Source organism: Phaenicophaeus curvirostris, chromosome 11 (assembly GCF_032191515.1).
Source record: "Phaenicophaeus curvirostris isolate KB17595 chromosome 11, BPBGC_Pcur_1.0, whole genome shotgun sequence".
Taxonomy (NCBI): Eukaryota; Metazoa; Chordata; class Aves; order Cuculiformes; family Cuculidae; genus Phaenicophaeus; species Phaenicophaeus curvirostris.
The window spans coordinates 22,792,290-22,813,431 of NC_091402.1; the positions used below are offsets into that span (position 1 = coordinate 22,792,290).

The 21,142-nt window shown below is 55.2% G+C and overlaps 2 protein-coding genes across 2 annotated transcripts in view; both read left to right on the plus strand.

Moving 5' to 3' along the window:
* The first annotated feature begins 19 nt into the window (after positions 1–19).
* CDHR4 (cadherin related family member 4) lies at positions 20–6,941 on the plus strand. The gene is made up of 22 exons (XM_069866241.1): positions 20–432; positions 489–734; positions 1,048–1,244; positions 1,788–1,808; positions 1,933–2,156; positions 2,226–2,388; positions 2,463–2,548; positions 2,670–2,765; positions 2,897–3,000; positions 3,072–3,208; positions 3,289–3,454; positions 3,538–3,688; positions 3,912–4,014; positions 4,221–4,436; positions 4,507–4,646; positions 4,726–4,870; positions 4,942–5,144; positions 5,221–5,360; positions 5,445–5,480; positions 6,486–6,552; positions 6,630–6,660; positions 6,803–6,941. Exons 1-22 carry the CDS (start codon positions 20–22, stop codon positions 6,856–6,858), a joined length of 3,141 nt encoding a protein of 1,046 aa, XP_069722342.1. The 3' UTR covers positions 6,859–6,941.
* Positions 6,942–8,569: 1,628 nt separating this feature from the next.
* Positions 8,570–21,142, plus strand: part of IP6K1 (inositol hexakisphosphate kinase 1) — a 31,029-nt gene continuing 18,456 nt past the window's right edge. Inside the window, exons 1-2 of the mRNA XM_069865619.1 lie at positions 8,570–8,650; positions 9,376–9,427. The gene's annotated coding sequence lies outside the window, so the exon portion shown is untranslated. The remainder of the gene's footprint in view (positions 8,651–9,375; positions 9,428–21,142) is intronic.

The following is a 21,142-nucleotide window of genomic DNA, read 5'->3' on the forward strand; positions in this document are numbered from 1 at the left end:
GCACCGGGCACCTCCAGCCATGGGCACCCCCAGCCACGGGCACCCCCGGACCCATCCCTGCAGCACCAGGCACCGCTTGGACACAGCCACTACCTGCCCTCCGGCACCGCAGCACCGGGGGCACAGGGCACTGGGCACCAGGCAGCGCTCGGACACTGGCAGCAACGGGCACCGGGCACCCCCAGCCACGGATATCGAGCACCAGGCACCACTCAGCCGCCAGCCATGGGCACACCCAGCCATGGGCACCCCCAGGCACCAGGCACCCCCAGGCACGGATACCAAGCACTGGGCACCACTCAGCCACCGGCACTGGGCACTGGGCACCCCCAGCCATGGGCACCCTCTGACTTTGGGCACCACAGCACGGGGCACCCCCAGCCACGCATATCAAGCACTGGGCACCGCTCAGCCACTGGCACTGGGCACCGGGTATCCCCAGCCACGGGCACCCCCAGGCACGGGCACCCCCGGACCCATCCCTGCAGCATCAGGCACCGCTTGGACACAGGCACCACCTGCTCTCCGGCACCGCAGCACCGGGCACCGGTGGCACAGGGCACCGGGCACCGCTCACCCACGGTCACCACTGTCCTGGGCGCCGCTCGGGCTTGGCCATGGTGGGACCAGGCATCGTGCGGCCAGCAGCGCCTGGTCCTGGGCACCATGGGGCTCAGCATCTCTCACGACTGGGCACCACTCAGACGCGGCACCGTGAGACAGGGCACCCCTGGGTGAGCGGCACCCGGGGCACCGGTTGGTGGCACCCAGCCCCACGGGCAGCGGGTGTCCCGGGACGCAGGGGCAGCCTCGGTCCAGGGCCCTGGCGGAGGCACCACAGCCACCAGGCTGCCCAAGTTGAGTCTGGGAGGAGGGGTGGGTGACCCTGGCCACAGGGGCTGTGCCAGCTCTTATTAATTGGAGCTAATAGTGCTTAATGGGAACTGCTGGCAAAGCGGCTCTGGTTTGCAAATGAAGCAGAACGTGGCCAAAAATTACCTCCCAGCTAATTGTCCCGGCTCCCGGGCACGCTGCGCGTCGGGGCAGCGGCAAACGCCGAGCAGCATCGCTGCCTGCCCTCACCGGCTGGGGCTGGCACCCCGGGCTGGGCGAGAGGGACCAGCGGGAGCCGGGGTCACCGGGACCATGCCCCGTCCCTGCCCTGCGGCCGGGCTGGCGGCTGCGCGTGGTCGGCGTGACGCTGCGCCGGGTGTGCCCGGCACCCGGGCAACGAGCTCCGGCTTGTCCCAAACAGCCAGCCAGCCATGGGCATGCACAGACACCTCTCCCTCCTCCTCCTGCTCAGCCTGCGGGCTCCAGGTAGGCATTTCAGGCTCACAGCATTGGGGGCACCCTTTGCCAGACCCTGGGTGGGGACTGAGAGGAGGGGAACAGGGGACAGACTCATGACAGTTGTCCCCACGTGCCTGGGGTGGATCCCAGGGTGGGCAGAGGGGCTGGCAGCTGCCTGGATGGGTTCAGGCAGGGAGGAGGCATCGCTGGGGATCACCAAGGCATCACGGGGGCATCTTTGGGATATCACTGGGGATCACTAAAGCATCACTGGGGCATCTTGGGAGCATCACTGGGGCATCTTGGAGGCATTGCTGGGTATCACCAAGGCATCACTGAGCCATTCCTGGGGCATTTGGGGGATATTGTTTGGGCATATTATATCCAGGCACCACTGGGGCACTTCTGGAGCATCATGGGGGCGTCTCTGGGGCCTCCCCAGGGCATTGCCGGGACACATTCGGCAGGCTGAGGTCACATTCTCCTCTTTGCAGGGACTTTGGTCAAGGCAGCAGGTAAGAGCGTGATGTCCTGGGCTGCGCTGTGCCTGGCAGGGAGACTGTGCCCGCGTGTGCCTGGGTGCAGGAGACGCAAGCCCTCGGCACGGCCGCACGAGCCATCAGTGATGCTGGGTATGAGCCATCGGTCCCTGGCGTCTCCCACCAGCCCTGCCTGACCTGCCGCGTGTGGTGTCCCTGAGCGAGGACGCGGTGCCGGGCAGCCGCGTGGCCGAGGTGGCCGTGTCCTGCACCAACGCGAGCAGCAGCCCCGATGTCACCCTGCTCGGCACTGAGCCCGGACACCCCTTCAACCTCGTCGCGGTCGGTGCTGACACCACGGCCGCTGCCACGTTTCGTGCAGAGGTGCGTCAGGAGACGGGTGCCAGGGTGGGACCCCTGGGCACCCCGCTGAGCACCGTGTCCCCACGGCAGGTGACGCTGCGTGCAGGAGCCCAGCTCGATGCCAACCAGGTGAACCAGTACAATGTGACCCTGCGGGCCTCCTGTCCTGGTGAGGGCATCGTGGAAAAGCCGCTCTTTGTGCGGGTGACGGCGGGGCAGGTGCTGCGCTGTGATGGCCCCTTCGCCAGCGCAGGTAGGAGTCGGGGCGCAGGCGGCGGGGGCTGCGGTGCTGCTGGCACTGGGCTCCACGGCCACTCTGTGCCACAGAGGGGGACACGGTGCGGGTGCTGGCGGACGTGGCGCCCCGGACGCCCCTGTACGCGGTGCTGCCACAGCCGCTCGGCGGGCTGACGGTGAGTGGCGGCTGTCCCCACGCTCACAGCCGTGCAGGAGGGAGCAGCTGTGGGGATGGTGGGGGCTCAGGTGTAGGGGACAGGGGCTCCCTCCCTCCTCCCACCAGCTGCCTGTCTGCAGTTCAGGCTCCGAAACCACGACACGCCGCTCACGCTCACACGCCAGGGCTTAGTGCTGGCGCCAGCCGCCGGCTTCGACCGCAGCGAGGACAACCAGGTGGGTCTCTGTTCCCATCCCAACCCATCTTCCCCTGTCACTATCCTAATCCCCATCCCTGCCCCTTGTCCCCCATCCCTGTCTCTGTCCTGTTCCCTGTCCCTGGTGCCACTTGGGGTTGTCCCGCACAGACCTTCAGGCTGGAGATCGAGGTGCTGGACCGTCTCGGGCACAACTGCAGCGGGGCCGTGAGGGTGGAGGTGCTGCCACCACGCCGTCCCCGTGTCACCTTCCCGTGAGTGGGGCTGGGCTGGGTGGGGGTGCTGGTGGCACCGGGCCGTGCCACGCTGCCTGTCTGTGCCGCAGCGAGCCGCAGCGCGCTGTGACGGTGCTGGAGGGCATTGGTCCTTTGGAGGTGGTCACACAAGTCCACGCCAGCGGTGACGACGTACGCTACGCTATCCTGGCTCTCACGGTGCCCGCGCTCTTCACCATCGACGAGGGTGAGCAGGGTGGCAGGGGGTCTCAGGGCCACCTTGTCCCCATCGCGGTGCCCGGCACGAGGCCGTGCCGTCTCCTGCAGTGACGGGCGAGATCCGCAGCACTCGCCGGCTGGAGGTGGCCCACGCACGCCTCCTCGTTCGGGCGTACAACGCGCTGCACCCCGCCGACCACGCCACCACCACGCTGAACATCACCGTGCAAGGGAGGGACCGGCGCGCACCCAGCTGCGTCCCAGCCATCTTTGTGTACGGTTCGGGGGGAGCGGGAGCGCTCCGCCACGCCTGGGACATGGGGGACAGGAGCTGAGCCAGAGGCCACCCTGCCACAGGTCCCAGGTGCCCGAGACGGTGTCCCCCGGGAGCACCCTGGTGACACTAAGGTGCTCCGACCCCGCGGGTGATGAGGGGTCCCTGCGCTACGCCCTCGAGGAGCCCCTCGCCTCTCGCTTCCTCTTCCGCATGGACGGGCCGCGGCTGCAGGTGGGCAGTGCCCGGGGATGGAGCTTGGGTCTCCTTGCTCCCTCCTGCTCCCCTGGGCATCGCAGCTTTGTGGGACACCCTGGCTTTGTGGGGCACACTGGCTATGGGGACATTCTGGATTTGAGGGATACACTGGCTTTGTGTGACACCCCGGCTTTTATAAGCCACTTTGGCTTTGCGGGAGAGCCCGGCTCTGCCTGACTCCCCTGCCCTGGCTTGGCAGGTCAACACCACCCTGGACTATGACTCAGCGGCTGCGGCCGCCGTGGGCTTCCAGTTCAGTGCCACCATCGTGGTGACAGCGGGAGAGCAGCCCCCGCGGAGCAGTGAGTGCCCGCGCCCCTGGGGTGCATCGGGGGGGAAGGAAAAGCCCCTTCCCAACCCCTAGACTGGCAGGTTGCAAAGGAAACGTTGCTGCCCCAGGGATGCCACCCCAGGGGCGGTGCCACGGCCCCCGTGTCCCTCTCTGGGGACAGCCTGGTGCGGGCTGCAGGGTGGTGCCAGCGCAGCTGAGCCGGTGTGTGCTGCGCAGCCCACGTGCCCGTGCTCGTGGCGGTGACACCCGTCAATGAATTCACACCAACGTGCCCTGACGATGCCGCCTTCACTGTGCTGGAGACGGCGCCTTTCGGGAGTGCCGTGGGGCGTGTGGCCGGTACCGACCGCGACTACCCGCCGGACAGCCTGGAGTACAGCCTGGAGGGGGACCCTGACCCCTCACAGCCCTTCTCCATCGACACGCGCACTGGTGAGAGCCCGGCTCCTTCCCCAGCCCTCGTGGCACCCCCGGGTGCCCAGCAGCTCACGCTGCCCCGCAGGTGAGCTCCGCGTGGTGGGACCCCTGGACTCCCAGCGCCACAAGGGCTACAGGCTGGTGGTGCGGCTGAGGGACACCCGCAACGACCTGAACCCAGCAAAGCGCTGGAGCTGCCTGTGCAACGTGTCCGTGCGCCTGCAGGTGTGGGTGCGAGCGGGTGGGTGAACCGTGGTGGGTGCAAACACCGGGGTGCCGTACAGCTTCTCCCTGCTCTTGGCAGGCCGTGCTGGCCCAGGCGCCGCTGTGCACCCCCGAGGTGCAGGAGCTGCGCATCACGGCCAGGCTGGGCAGCCGCCAGCCTGTCACCCGCCTGGCGTGCCAGGGCAGCCCCGACGGCACCACGCTGGCGTACACCATCACTGGAGGTGAGTGGCCAAGCCACGGCCTGACACAGCCCCTCACCCTGGTGCGGCACTGAGGAGACCCTCTTGTCCAGGCAACGAGGACGGACGCTTTCGGCTGGAGGGAAACACCCTCCTCTACATCCCTGATGACCTGGCTGAGCCCCGCACCTATGTGCTGCTGGTGGAGGTGTGGGGCAGCCCCAGTGCCCGCCACCGCAGCACCGTGGTGGCACTGGTGGTGCACGTCACCCCCCGGAGCACCCCGGTGCCACCCAGCACCACCTCCCAGCACACGGTGAGCCCAGCCTGGTGCTTTGGGGTCCATTAGGCCCCCATCGCTCGCATGCCACCCTCACCCTACCCCTCTGCAGACACCACGGAGGGAGCCACGGGTCATCACGCGGACAGAGGCGGTGTGGCACCCGCCGGCCTGGTTTGTGGCTGTGCTGACCGTGTCTGGCACGCTGCTGCTGGCGGCCCTGGGCTGCGTGGTACGGAGCCTGCTGTACAGGTGAGCCCGAGCCCCGTGGCACAGCACAGCACGGCGAGACGAGCGAGGCCAGGGGCTCACAGCTGCCTTCTGCTCCTCCTGCAGCCACCGAGTCCGCAGCAAACCGCTCCTGGGCAAGAGGTGGGTGCTGGGTGGCCGGGGTTTGTATCGGCAGGAAGGGGCAGCCTGCGTGTTGGCTCCCACGGTGCCTGCGCAGGCAGATGGGGACACACAGCATGTGGTGGGTGTTTAATGTACCCCCCGCGTCTGGCTGTGGCCCGTGGGTCACTGTGCCAGGGCGAGGGAGCAGCGCTGACCGGAGCCACGGGTGCAGAGAAGGGGATTTGGCCGGGGGACAGCCGTGTCGGTGACTGGGCTGGGGTAGAAGCTCTGCGGTGGGCAGGGTGCGATGGCGCAGCGCTGGCGCTGCTGTGTGCTGCAGGGATGGAGCCTGGCGCTGGGGCTGCTGCGGTTCAGCAGATGAGTCCTGGTTTGCCAGGGAAGGCATCCCGGGAGGATGAACCAGGGGGGGACGGCAGCAGATGAGTGAGTCCAGGGAGGCACCGGAGCTGGCCCAGCCTGTGCTGGGCGTCTGCATGGCGAGGAGGAGGAATGAAGCCTGTGGGCAGGAGAACAACCGCCTCCGGCAGCGTAACTGCCCCAGGGCGATGCATGGCTGGATCCACGCTTGTTGGCGAGGCTGGGGACACGGTGCTTGGTGGCACTGCAGCTGTAGTGACCATGAGAGGGAGAAGACCTGGGCTCAGCCTCTGTGGGCAGCGCTGGCTGCGAGGGGGTCCAGGGCTGCAGCTCCCCCAGCACAGCATCCTCTGAGCACAGTGGTGGGGAACAAGCTGGGATGCTGGCAGCCGGGCTCGATGCCCTGGGGCATCTCTGGAAGGTTTGGGTGCTTGGGGAAGCACAGCCCCTGCTTCAGTCCCCTTTGGCACCCAGGGCCACGCTGGAGAGACACGTGGTCTGGGTGAGGGGACGGTCAGGTAGGCTGCAATGAGTGGGGGTGACAGGCTCGGTGGGGACAGCTGGCAGTGCAAAGCCTGGCTGGCGTCCCGCTTCGGGCAGAACCCCTTGGGGTCGAGGCCAGGGACCTGTCACCGACAGCGTGGCCTCTCCTCGGCCCCTTGGCAGCTCGCGGGAGGCAGCAGAGCAGAGAGGCGTCGAGGAGGAACGGGGCCGTTTCCCCATGGACAGCCAGGTAAGTGTGTGCCGTGCGGCGAGGGCCCTGCCAGGGCTGCGGGAGGCACCCAGCACCTCTTCTGGCTCTCCTCTCAGGGGCAGTTCGACGGCCGAGCCCGGGACCCGCGTGAGTGCCCTGTCCCGCAGCCCCTCGGCCTCGGGCTGCACCCGTCAAGGCAGAGGGGACGGGGGGACGGCCAGACGGGCACCAGCAGCAGTGCCCGGGCGGCACCTGCAGGGCACCTGCTGAGCACTGTGCCCCGTCCCAGGCACCGGCAGGGACTATCTGTTCAACAGCGTGACTGGGGCACGGCGCTGGGTCTGAGCGGCTCGACCCGGCGAGGGACGATTGCAGCGTGGCTCTTGGGCCCAGGAGGAGGATGGAATTCCTCCTCCACGGCCAAACTCGCTGGAGCCAATAAATGGAGCCAATAAATGGTGGCAGACATTTCCCCCGCTGCCGTGGTGGCCGTGGGCAGCGCTGGGGCCAAGCAGCCCCGCGGTGGCAGGGACGAGTGGGGAACGGGGGTGCCACTTGCCAGCACCAGGTTGGTGGTTACGGCAGCACCGGCTCCAGGAGGGGATGGCACCGTGGAAATCCTGCCGAGGGCTTTGGCAGGGTCTGCTCCGCTCACACCAGCGCCTCTGTAGCCCCAGGATGTGACCCAGCCAGGGCAGTCCCCCCAGAGGGAAAAAAACCCTGAATTACAGGTAGTTGCAAGAAACTTTTGCTCTGTATCCCACATCCCCGCCAAGCTCTCCCTGGCTGGAGCGCAGGGGGTGGGATGAGCCGCTGGCTGGCGGAGGGGCCAGGGCTCCTGATGAAGAGGAAAAGTGGATTAGTGTGGGGAAGCGGTGGGTGCCGCGGGGTTGTTGGCAGGGCCTGGCGAACGCTTTGAAGGAGTCAGCGCAGGGAGGTGGGAAACCAGGTGTTTGAATTTCAAAGGGGCACCAAGGGATGAGTCCCTGGCGGCTCCCAGGGAAAGGAAGCGCTGGTGGGATAAGGGGAGAGATCAGCCTGGGGAGTAGGTGGGAATATCCCCCTGGCATCTCCCAGGGAGCATTGATGGGATAAAGAGAGAGACTGATTTGAGGAGTAGGTGGGAATATCCCCCTGGCATCTCCCAGGGAGCATTGATGGGATAAAGAGAGAGACTGATTTGAGGAGTAGGTGGGAATATCCCCCTGGCATCTCCCAGGGAGCATTGATGGGATAAAGAGAGAGACTGATTTGAGGAGTAGGTGGGAATATCCCCCTGGCAGCTGCCAGGCGAGGAAGCGCTGAGGGGATTGGGAAAGAGATGGATCTGGGGAGTAGGGCCAGGGCCCCGGCAGCTCCCAGGGAAAGGGAAGAGAGGGATTTGCGGAGCAGGTAGGAATGTCCCCATGGCAGCTCCCAGGGAACGGAGGCGCTGAAGGGGTAAGGGAAGAGATAAGCTGTGTCCAGTCCTGGATCCTCAGTGTGTGAAGGAGATGGAGCGGTTGGAACGGGCCTGGAGGAGGCTACGGGGATGATCCGAGGGCTGGAGCACCTCCACGAGAGGTGCTCCAGCCCTCGGATCATCCCCGTAGCCTCCCCTGGCTGGGAGCGTTTGGGTTGTGCAGCCTGGGGAGACCTCATAGCGACATTTCATAGCAAAGAGGGGCTGCGGGGCTCCGCCTGGGGCCACCGAGCCCTCAGGACCGGGCCCGGCCCCCTCACGGGCGCCGCTCTGAGGGGCGGGCTCGGCCCCGCCCTGTTCCCGCGCTCCCGTTCCCGCGCACCGCCCCCGGGCTCCCATTGGCCGAGCGCAGCCAATGAGGGGGCGCGTCCCGCGAGGGGGCGGGGCTAGCTTCCCCGGTCACGTGTGCCTAACGTGAGCGGGAGGGGAGGGGCGGGGGCCCTCCCCGCGGGTGAGTGGCGGCGCGTTCAGCCAATCAGCGCCCCGAGCGCGGAGCCCCTGGGCGGGCGGGGCTGGGCTTCCGATTGGCGCGCGCGGCCGGGGGGCGGGGCTTGGACGGCGCGGTTACTATGACGGCGCGCGCCGGGCCCCGCTCCCCCGGGCGCCGCCATCTTCTTGTTGATTCCAGCGGCGGCGGCGGGCGCAGCGTCGCCAGCCCCGGCTGGACCGGCCCCGGTGAGGGGGGCGAGCGCGGAGAACCGGGCCTGGGGGGAGCGGGGGGGCGCGGCTGCGTGAGGAGGAGACAGGGAGAGAGCGGCAGGGCCGCTGGAGGGTGAACGGGGGGCTGTCCGGCTTGTGAGGGGGGACGGGGAGAGCCGGGTCTGTGAAGGGGGGGGAGCTTAGGGGGAGCGAGCACGGCCTGCACGGGGGGACGGGGCAGCCGGTGCGGCCTTTGAGGAGGGATGAGGGAGCCCCGCCTGTGAGGGGACGGGGGGAGCCGGGCACGGCCCTGTGAGGGGAACAGGGGAGCCCACCCTGTGAGGGGAAGGAGGGGGAGCCGGGCATGGCCCTGTGAGGGGAACAGGGGAGCCCACCCTGTGAGGGGAAGGAGGGGGAGCTGGGCACGGCCCTATGAGGGGGAGCAGGGGAGCCCAGCCTGTGAGGGGTAATGGGCAGAGCCACGTCTGTGAGGGGGGACAGTGGGAGCGCCATGAGGAGGGAAAAGGGGGGACGGAGGGAAAAGGGGGGACAGGGGGAGCCTAGCGTGGCCCCATGAGGGTCCGGTAGGGTGCCAGGTGAGGTTGCACGAGTGGGGACTTTGGAACCCTGGTGTTTGCAGGGTGTAGAGGGTGAGAGCTGAGTGTCCCTGTTTGGGGCATGGGGGGGACTGTTGGCACAGCAGGGCCCTGTCTGGGAAGCTGATTGAGTCTCTCCTCCCTCTGTGCCTTTCCTTTCCACAGGAGCAGCTGCCACCCAGGAAGGACCTCCCGGCAATAACGTGAAACCAACACGGTGAGGAGGGTGCTGGGGTTGGGGACCTTTCCTGTGTCCCAGCGTGTTGCCAGCCTGGCAGAGGAAGGGGTGCAAGCAGGCTCCAGAGTGCTGCTTACCTTGGTAGTTACGGGAGGATCCCTGGCAGTCCCCGGAGGCAGGTGGATGTTCTTGTGGGTCTGCAGATCTGGACTGCAAACAACAGCCTTTCCTGGGGTTTGCAGGTAGGGCTTGGATTAAGAGAAGTGGTACTAGCTCCTGGTGGGTTTTCAGCTGCTCTGAGGGTAAACTGGTGCCAGGCTCGGTGTCCTTCCATCTTAAAGCTCTGTACCAGCAAGGCCCCCGTTTCTCTCCTCAGCAATTTGCTTTAGTACGTGCTGCCTTTCTCAGTTTGGCCTGTCTTGCTCTGTTTGTGCTCCATCTGCTTCTCCCTTCAGGTTTGCCCAACTTAACTTGGTATTTAGAGTCTCCAAAGCTGAATTCCAAGGTTGCCCTTTGCTAACAATGCACTGAATGGTGCTGGAACAGTGTGGGCTTGGGGCTCTGTTCATTCTCAGTGTGCTGTTTCTATAGTCAGGAGGCCTATTTGTAAACTAGGGTGTTAGTTTGTCTCTCATGATTATCTGCTGTAATGTCTTACGCAGGTCTCTGTATTGAGCTGTCACCTGCAGTTGATGCATGTGTGTATGTCAGGTTTCCGAAGGAGCAAAATCCTGAGTCCTTGTTACATATCACTGAACTAAGACTTTGATTTCCTTTCTGCAGAAACTGTCAGGAGCTTGGAATTGGTTTAAAGTAGATATAAGTTACTAGATGCTGTCGCTATAACCCTAAATAAATCTGTTAGGGGCATCCTCATCCTGTGCAACAGTTCCTTGTTACCGAGAGTGAGGAGTAATTTTCTGTGGCCAGGTTGGTTTAGAGCTGACCTGAGGTAAGTGCTTTGTTTTGGAGCTGGAAGGAAGGTGGTATGCTTTGAAAAGATCCAGCGTAAAACCTGTATGTAGCAAGGTAACACTGGGTTGCTGTTTCGATTGTGTAAAGCTTCTTGTTTTGTCAATGTTCCAAGTTGTCCTAATGGTAATTTTTCCTCTAATAGCATTAGTGTTTCTTATGCTCAACAGCGGTTTCAGCACAACCATTTCCAGGTGTGTGGATGAACAGCCTGGGCTGTGCTCGTTCTAAATCCACCCATTATGTGTATCTGCAGCGTCCTTCTCCTGGTGGTGCTTTTGTTTACTGTCCAATAAGGACTTTTAGGAGAGCAGGGGAGGTGATCCTTGGCTTGCCGAGGGGAAAGGTGATGCATACGAGGTCAGGACCATAGGAATCTCTGATGCTCATGGGGTGGGAAGGGTAGGATATGCCATCAGGGCCCTCTTCTGAACTGTGTGTCTTCTCTGGGTAATTCTTTACTCTGGTTGCCCAATAGGCACTTTTTTGTGCTTCTTGCATAGGAAATATAAATGAGCACAATTCCTTGTTGAGATGAGAAAAAGGGGACAGTTTCTAGGATCAGTCACCAGGCGTTTTGATTGTGCCACCTGCTGTGTGTAGCTTCACAGTCGCTTTAAGTTCGTGTAAGCACAGACTGCAGCCTACAAGAGGGTCTTGCCCCATCCCTGGTGCCAGCTTGGCTGTTTGTGCAGGTGGGGACTGGAACTCCCTGACTCATGAACTGATCAAACTGACTTTTTTTTTCCACCTCAACTTTAAGGATTTTGCTGGTGCAATGGTGGGAACATAGGACTGGTGGTGGAATAGAGTCTTACTCTTGTTTCAGGGTAACCTGCGCTGTGAAACAGTGCGACAAAGGGCTTTTATTTAGTTATATAAAACATATCATTTTAAAATACATACCTCTATTTAAAAATTAAATGGAACAGTAGTACCCATGCTTCTTTCCTGCTACTTTTGTGACTAGTATCATTGTGCGCTTCTTCATGAGGCTGACAGTACTGGGCATGTTTGTCTTATTAAAATAGTCTAGAAAGCAAAACCAGATGTGTGGATTGGGCAAGGGAACTGACTTGCAAATGGTTCTGTATAACATTGCATATTGTGAGAAGTCAAGGTTAGACTGGTGAGAGCTCAGAGGTCAAAAAATGCTCAGGCTGAAGTAGTACCTGCATTCTTGATCACTTAATTAGCCTTCTGAGCAAGCATTATGATTTCTTCTTAATCACACTATTCTTATCCTCTCTGAGCTGCCTGCTCTGTTTCTTCTCTCCTTCCCTCCCCGCCAAATGGAGCTTATTCATTTCAGGTAGAATTCTCAAGCTCTGTCAATGTGACCTTGCTGAGCTTGCCTGGTGTGAGGTAAGGAGAAGCTTGGAGCTGTTTGTGGACCACTTGCTTACAGGACAGTCTCTTTGGATCACCACCTGTTTGTAGAAAGGTTTGATTGCTTCTGATCTTAGATTTCAGTTTTTCATAGATGTCTGTGTCTGAAGGTTGTTGTGGATTGGGTGAGTTCCGATGGGCATGCTGCCGTGGGACCGTCTTGTGCTTTCTGTTGGAATGAGCAATTTGGGTGGTCAGTTTGAAGCTAATATTCACAGCCTGTGTTCTAGAGGAGGTACCTTTCTTCCCTCTGTGTTTGAAATGCAGGTACCAAAGCCGTAGAAGTTTTGATGGAGGCCTTGCTTGGGCCATCGCTCAGGTATCGCGTTGTAACCCAGGCACTTCACTTGTTGCCATCATGCTACCCCAGTCTCCCCAGTGGGAATTAGCTTGTAACATGCTTCAGACACGTGCCTCGCAGTTGGGAGTTGATGCTGCAGCCTGGTTGATTTCCTCTCATGTTTGACAACATTGAACCATCTGCCTTTGTGCTGGGCAGGGTTTACATCTGAACCTGACTTACAGGGCTTGTGTGTGGCTGCTCTGCGCATCCTTGTTAATGTAATGCAACTTGCCCAGGAACAACTGTAACTGCTTTTACTTCTGACTCCTCAGCCTTGGAGAAGAAGCATGTCAAAGCCAGGCCTAAAAACAAGGAGTCTGCTGTGAGCTAGGGGAGAGGAGTGAAAAAGAAAACACGACAGAAGCCTCTGCAATAATCATCTAAAGTATTTATATTGCTTGCTGTAAACTGCAGGAATCCTTCAGGTGTACGGAGGAGCAGTTAGTAACCTCTCTTTTATACTCCTGGCATGGCAGGAATGCAGAGCAGGGTGCTGGCAAGTGTTTCATCTCAGGTTTGTTGCTGCTGTCGTAGGGGCAGTGGTGAAGGAAGAGGAAGTGTTTGTGCATGGCTGCTTAGTTTCTGTTTTGCAGGCATCTCCTTTGTGCAGGGCCTGTGCTGTTCTGATGTGGCAGCAGCTGTTATTTTTTGCTTTCCCAGCGTGCTCTCTTAGCAGATGCGCTTCCTGATGGATGCAGTTCTCTTCAGCAGTGTGTTGGGGTGCATGTGCTTCTGTATAGTCCCAACCAGTGCAAACTGCTCTGCAGACAGCATTAAGGTACAAGTCATCTGCCTTCATTTGTTCTTCTAGGCTTGTCTGAATGTGTTTTGAGTGGCATTAAGTGTGTATAAAAGACAAGTGGCTTTAAGCTTTCTTTTATTTTCCACCATCCCTGCCAGTATGTGCTCAGTTTCATTCACAACAAATTATTTTATCCCCTTCTCTGGGAGTTAAGGAATAAGTTTTGCTATTATCAGGTGCATCTCTATTGTGTTTAAGGATGTCAGCTGTAACAACTAGGTAATATTGGTGTTTCTGTTCAAAAGCAAAATGGGCATAGCTGTCATAATTATATTAGTATAAGATCTATGTCAACCAAATCTGATCAGAGTAGTAAAAAAGGTTCTGAGATGTAATGTGCCTGTCCCAGGAGGATGTTACTGAATGTGGTTGCATGCTCCGATAGATAAGCTGTCTCCGATTTAGCTTTTATAGTGAGGCACGTTATCTCCTCTACCAGCTGTCCCGCTGCTTTGTCGAACGCTGCCTTCCTTGCATTGGGGCCTGCAGCAGCACCCGCTCTGCTGCCACTGTTTAAAATACTGTTCTTCAGCCTTTTTTCATGGCCACCCATCAGTGTCTTGTGAACCAGGCCAGATGCCAAATGGCCGTGCTCCCTGTTTCGCTCCATGCACTGGCTGGTAATCTTTGGCTGAGGGATGGAGGTGGCAGCTGGGGCTCTGATCCCCACAGCCCTAGGGGTGTGTTAGGGAACAGCATCTGTCAGAGTCTGGGGGAATGAGTTTGCACCCTGAAAGGACCTCACTCTGAATTCTGGTCCCAGACTTGAGGGAAAGTGTGCTCTCAAACGTTGTGAATTGATGAGCCAGTAAAGATCTAAAGAGAAGCTAACTTAGCACTTCCTGACTTGTTTCAATACTACGTCTTCCAGGCTGACTTGCTCCTGGTGTCCTCCTCCCTCTTGATTGTGAGAGGTTGGCTCCATATTCCAGCAACTGCTCAACAGGGAGAGCTTGGGTGACAGCTCTAAGGCAATTTTTTTCCACTTTAAATACCATGCAAAGAGAAATAAGCTGCTTGGTTTTTACCTCTCACTTTGTAATTTACTCTTAATGTAAGTATATGTAGGTATGGTTTGTGGAAGGTGTGCCCTCACCTTTGGAGGATACTGCAGGAATGCCCAGGTGAGCGCACTAGAACTGAGTGGTAAGCTCAGGCCTGTTCTATGTTTGTTCACTTTTAATCAAATCAGTGTCAGTTCTTATTACAAAGAACTAAGCTCCCAAGATTTGAAGGCTGACGCTCTTGCATGGTGATCTCAGAACTACATCGCTGTCTGCTTTTTACTTTTTCTTTCTGTTCTGAGGTTAGTTTGCTGAAAGGTGATAGACTGCTTTGATGGTCTTCCAGGCTGAAAGTGATTGCTTCGTGCTGTTCTAACTTTGAAAGGAAGTCAAGCATACCCATTTCCCCCCAGTTCTTTATCTGCTAAGATAGGACTCAGTAGTAGTACTGTGGTGCAAGTATTTGCTTGCTAGCAGACTCAAATGACCTCATTTTCTTGAGAGACCGTGTGTTTAGATAGTGGCTGCATCGCACAGCTCGCTTTCCTGGTGGGGAGGCCCTGACCTGTGGGATTAGTGGTCTTTGCAAGTTTGAAGTGCAACAGGTAATGACCAAAGATTCAGAGCTCCATTGCTGCCTTCCTGAGGTAGGAGAGATGTGGCGCCTCCTATGCAAGGCATGCTCCTCTGTCTTTATCACAGCTTTAAAGGTGAGCTATTGTATAGCTCACTTATTCTGCTGTGACATTTCTGGTTTTCTTCCCTGTAGCCCTATGCTGAGCTGCATTTTTCCTCTTTTTTAAACTGCCAGAGTGGGTTTATGCAAAATATTGCGTGATCTTTAATTGGTATTAGCATTGTCCTCTGTTGGTATCACAGTATTGTCAAGCATTTCAAAAAGTGAGTTTAGAAATCCTAGGAAGGCACAAGACGATAGGACTGGCTGTTTGTTCTGTGTCCTTTGACAGTACTGTCTAAGCAGCTTAAGCACGTGTGGGGAGGCAGTCATGATCTCATTACAGCTAACTATAGGAGATAAGCAGCTTCGAGCACCAAAATCAGTGCACCAGCAAATGCAGATGTCAGTGAGTTATTTAAAGCAGGAAGGATCTGGGAGAGGAGCCCGGGGGGCTTCGTGGTCCTATGCCTTTTAGTCAGTGGCTGAGTCAAACCAGAGAATCACTTCAATGAAAACTGACTCTTTATCAGGGAGAGCAGGGATGGGAAGACGGGGAAGAGTTTTATGCTGAAAGAGGGGAGATTGAGATGAGATCTTGGGGAGAAATTTTCTGCTGTGAGGGAGATAAGGCACTGGCACAGATTGCCCATTGCAGTCGTGGCTGCCCCATCCCTGGAGACGTTCAGGACCAGGTTGGATGGGGCTTGGAGCCCCTGATCCAGTGGGAGGTGTCCCTGCCCATGGCAGGGGTGGAACTGGGTGGGCTTTGAGGTCCCTTCCAACCCAGACCATTCCATGATTCTGAGAGTGCTGGAACTCTTGCAGAAGGTGAGGTATAATTGCGCTCTTGTGGTGGTTTGAGTGCTACTGTGAACCGAGTGAAACTGGTAGAGTCCTGGAGCTTTGGAAGGCTCTCACAACACTTGCTGTCTGGTGGAAGGCAGATTGAATCATGATCTTCGTGTGAAATCACATGGCAGCACTGGAGAAGTGTACCTGTCAGATTTGTCGGGGTGGACTCTGATTCCACAAATCTGGGTGAGGGAAAAAGTTTTTGACTTCAGACTTATAAATCTGTCCCAAAAAGATTGTTAAAGCCATCTGAAGCTTAATTTGTACTGAAATGCTTGTATGTGGAGTTTTTTAGATAGTTTCTTAAACATCCCATACCTCCCATGATAAGATGCACAGGAGGTTAATCTTGAATATGCAGATTTTACTTTGATTAAATGTGACCCTGTGCAAAATGATTATGATTAGGTTTAAGAAATTACTTTCTTTTTGCTTTGGCTTCACAGCTCTATTACTTAGCCAGCAGCCTCAGTTGTTCTAAGTGGTGCTCTAGAAAGCCTGTTGGAAAGAGATTTGCGCTCTACCCTAGCAGCTTAGCATTTAGATAAGATACTGGAAATTTGTGACCTGTACAGTGTTTATAAGAACTTGTTTGCAACTACTGCAGTGAATAGGAAGTTAAATATAGGCTTTGTTTTAAATGAAGAATCAGACAAAAGGAGTTACTTGTTTCAAACCTTCAGAATGCAACTGGCTGGTGTGGTAGAGTACTTAAAGAAACCTGCTGCCCCGTGCCAGGAGAGTAATAATGAAGATATGGAGTATTCAAGGTCCCTTTCCTTTGGAATTATCCTAAGAAATACAGTAGGATGAATTGTGTTCAGGGATGGCTTCTTTGGCATCTAGGAGCAACCTTCTCCTGGCAAAGCCAGAGGTACGTTGGGTTCCTTGGAAGGGTGAGATTTGCTTAGAAGGCAGCACCAAAGGGTGGCAGTGCTGGCTCCTGCTCTGGCAAAATGATCACAGAATCATGCAGTGGTTTGAGCTGGAAGGTACCTCAAAGCCCATCCAATTCCAACCTCCCACTGGATCAGGGGCTCCAAGCCCCATCCAACCTGGTCTGGAACATCTCCAGGGATGGGGCAGCCACCACTGCTCTGGGCAACCTGGACCAGGGCCTCCACACCCTCACAGGAGAACATTTCTTCCTCAGATCTCATCTCAATTGACCCCTTTTTGTCCTTCAAAACGCGTAGCATCTTGCCAAGCTCGAAGCTGTGCCTAGCCGACCAGTTCACATACCTTCTGGGAAGATAGAGTCTGGTTCAGGTGGCTGGGGTGTCTCTGTTAATTCTTTACCTTTTACCTTCCAGAGCATACTGCAAGCCACAAAACAACCCTGAGGTGTTTTAACAGCTTTAAGATTTTCAGTACAAACAATTGAGAGTCTCGCAGATTATGTTGATCCCCAGAAGAGTAACAGGATAACAAAAGGCCCAGGTCAAAATCTCCTCCATGACCCCGAGCTTAGCGTTGTGTATGTTTTGCCTTACTTTAATGTCACAAGGGATGTGAAAGTGCCCTCATATGAAATTCTCTTTACAGTTGTAGCTAGTTTCAAACGAAATCTGCTACCTTAGCTTCGAGGGCTGTCAGATACTATAAGTACTAGATTTAGGGACTAGTTATTGTCTAAAATACGTTTGTTATGACTGAAACTTTAAGTTATTTCCTATTCAAAACCTCGATAACAAAATGTCCTTTATCCCTGCATTTTCCATGTATTGCTTACTTTCTTGCAACCACTGCATTGAGATTTTTTTTGTTTGTTTCCTAACATGGAGCTCAGATCTTACTTTCCTACTTTTTCTCTGTATTTCTGGACTGGTTTATGTTTTTTAGTGGGTTGACCTTATGAGACAATGTTCTGTATGTGAGGATATGCAGTATTTGAGAATGTACCTTTGTTCAGTACTTTCTCAAGGAAGGAATCACAGTGAGTGTCAGCTGGGGAAGTGATAGCTCATGTTTTCTTGCCTGTGACCCTTAAGGGTCATCTGCTTAGGAAAATCGAGTAGGGGGCATGGATTATGGATTTGTAACGTGATTATGTGACTTGTAACTCCCTGTGGATGAGCTTATAAGGTAATTTCTGCTCCAAGTGCCTAGGACAGCTGCATTAATCAGCATGTTCATCCCTGCCCTACACAGCTCTGCTAGTGGAATCCCTTAATGTAGATACAATTATGGTGATAAAAGCATACTTTTAAAAAATGAAACTTCTTTTGCTGGGGGCATGGAGAAGGTAGACAGTGATGTGAGTGCTTTTTCTGTCATTGTGAGTAGCACTCTTTTCAAGGGAAGAAGGAATAGGTAGAAAAATAAGGCCCCAAATTACGTCTTTTCCAGCTGAATTATTTTTTTTTTCATCAGCAGTGTAAAAATAGAAGAGGTTGCAGCAGGAGAGGAGGGCATCCTCTGTCAGTTGGTCTAACTAAAGCTTTTACCTGTTCCTACAAACCTTGCTACTTGTTTTGCCAGAATGGATATCCCCTCAGTGTGGCAGGGCAGCCTGCAGTGCCCTTTTCTCATGCAATAAATTAAGCTGTGTCCTGAGCATTGGAGGGATCTGGTGTACTCTACATTGGATTTCTCTGCTTCTGACCTTTTCCAGATGCTTGAGAAATCCTTAGTTTTGCTTCCTGTTAGAGTCTCAGAGCTCCGTTAGCAGAAGAAACCACTAGATAACAGCTATTCCATGTGCTTTTGGCACAAGAATTTGTTTACCGGGGTGAAGTGAGTTTGTTTGAATAGTCTTGCTTTTATGCTCTGAAGTCTTTCTGTGGAACTGCTGTGCTTCTGGATTGTGCTTTTCTGCTCCTGCTGTTGGAGCAGAAAAGCTTTTAAAAGATTTGGTTCTTCAGACAAACACAGTGCCACATTCACTGTGAAGAGGTGCCCTAATTTAAGTCTGTATTAGCAATCTCAGTTCAGTCATTAATGGACTAGGACACAAGTTCTTAAAACCTGGAGAATTTAATTATTGGATAAGACAAAGTTGAAATGCAGTGCAGGGGGCTTGTGGAAAATAAAGTGATGACCAAACTGCAGTTTTTTTCTAAACCGTATACGGATAGTTTACTTGACTGTCCTACTGTTCCTTTCTGGAATGCTGTTTTGCCAGTGGCTGGAATCCACTAGGACTGAGTGGTTTGACCAAGATCATCAAAACGTTCAGTGGAAGCACCAAGACTGGTAGCTATTCCTAGTTCTTTTCTTTCTGCTTGAATGGCCTCAGATAATGTTTATCTAAAGAACCTCTTAACAAAATCAACTGAGCCCTTTTGACCTGTTAAACTTCAGCACAGAGATGTAAGAATTGCTGTGTTTCTCCCGGTTTTTAATGTTATAGCAGTGTTCAGGCAAAAGCTGGGCTGTCTGCTAAAACCACACAGTGCCACTGGGGGCCTACCAAATGGAAGTGGTGTCAGCTTCCCCAAGCAGAAAAGGCAAAATGTATGTCCGGTTCTATCTTCACAGTAGTTCAGAAAGACAAAATTCTAATGCACGTGCCCTCCATCTGCTGTAAAAATGAGTTCTGACTGCCGCAACGCCTTGGTATATCTCTGCCTACATATGCGAGATTAAAGTCCTCTTGGGTAGCAAAATTGCAGGCTGCAGGAGGCTGTGAAGCTTGCTGCCGCCTTGCATTGCATGGAGGGGCAGGTGGAGCTCATGCAGATGCTGTTTTAACTCTGAGCACTAATCTCTTTGTTGGGAGTTGCTGTCAGTGTAGCACCTGCAGTTCTGGCAGAGCTTATGCAGGCCAGGATGCTGCTTTGATGTGGTCCAGTGGTGGGAGGAGGCAGGGGCAGAACCCACACTGTGGCTCAGCAGACGTGTGTTTCTGGCCACAGGTGAGAAGATGGGTAGCACTGATGTGTGCTGGTTAAGGCCTTAAGGTTGTTCTCTTTCTAACAGTACGAGTTGTACCGAATGGGCATTGCTGTGGTTCCTGAAGGCAGAGATCCTGTCATCCTCAGTTCCTTTGAGAGCCAATTGCTTGTGATATTTGTATTTAACACTATTCATTTCTGTATAATTAATTGTCAGGCATCTCAGAAGGGCAATGTATAGATCTGAGGAGGAGATGGATCAGAGTGGTGTCACAACCCACAGCCTGTCATAGTAATTGTAAAGCTGTCTTACAGTGAGCTTGCAGCGAGCCAAATTAAATGATGGTTCTGAAAGACCTCAAGGGTGAGAAAAGATTCTTTTGGTGGTTCCTCACAGCAAGTTTGCTTTTGGTTTGATGCATAGCTCTCAGACCCAATAGGTTTAAATCTCAACATTGTCCTGATTCCTAGGAAACAAAACATTTGTGCTGCTTCCTGAGAACTGAAGCAAACTTCTGCTCCTTACCAGCTGTCTATGCAAAGGAAGGGGAGAGTCGCTCACAATGTGCTCTCTGGATCCAGATTTCCTGCATCTCTGCTGCAGGATTGGTCTCTTCAAAATGAGAAATATTTCTTGCAGATCCTGAATGGCTGCTGAACAGTAGCCATGCTCCATGCCTTTGGAAATTCCCTTCTCCTCGTCCCAGCTGGGCACGGCATGCGGGGTCTTTGCTTAGCTTTCCTCTTCAGGAGCCTGCAGGAAAAGCAGAGACAAAGGAAAAATGTTTGAATGTGTTCTGAGCAGCAGAGTTTTGTGGGGCTGCGCTCTGGATGGGAAGAGGGGAGTGCAATGCTTGTGTTAATGCTGTGAATGCAAAAACACAAAGACAAAGCGTAGCAAAGTGTTTCCCGTGCTTGCAGTTGGAGGAAGAGGAAGGTGGGAAAATTTTCACTCTCTGGCTGTAACTAGGTCTGTTTATTTCTTGCGTTTAAGATCTCAAGATAATGACGTGGGGTGGCAAGTCACTGTAAAGAGATTTCTGCTTAAGTCAGGTCTCAATCAGCAGCTTCTTACAGTGTGATTTCCGGAAGTGGTGGTGAAGGTGTACAAGCAGTTAATGCAGATCACACAAGTTTTGCTGTAGTTACTGTAGTTTCCTTTTCTTTTTGTGTTATTTTGAGGAAGTAGTGGAGGTAAAAAGGGTAAAGGACAGGGAGTCGCCATTGTACATCTGTATTGTGACCTGAGAAATGAATCAGCTTAGTCGTAGCAGTTGAGCTGTAGTGAATTCTCAGGCTGTTTTCTGGCAGGTGAGAGTTTCTGTCAGTGTCTTCAGTGTACGGGTAAAGAGAATCCAGTTTGAGTCTTGTTTGTTGCTGAAGGAGATGCACTTAATAACATCTGGGTCTTTTGCTGAAGGGCCTCCTGCCTGAAGCAGAGGCTCTTTCTGGTTTTCTTTTGGTTTTGTGCCCAAGTAAACAATTTCATCACTGGAAATAGATATTGAAGTTTTCAAATCCACCTTGTTCCCAGAAGGGGGCAGGGGAGACTTGTGAGTTCTGGAGTCTCATAAAATGTGCTTTTGTTTCCTTGCATGACACTTCCGTGCTGGCTTTCAGCAACGTTAACAGTGTCAGCGCGGCACAATGAGGTGCCTGCTCAGCGCCAGGAGCCTGCAGCAGTGACCTGAGCCACGAGCGTTTTGTCCTTTGGCTCTCCTTTCTCCTGGGGAGCATTAGAACAGCTTTGAATCCTCTCCTGCTGTTCCCCCTCATTTGAGACATTGAGGTATTTATGCATGTAAAAAAAATGAAATTATGGAGCGTCTCAGTTTCTATACATAGGGCAATCTGGCTAGTTGGCATCTAAAAATCTT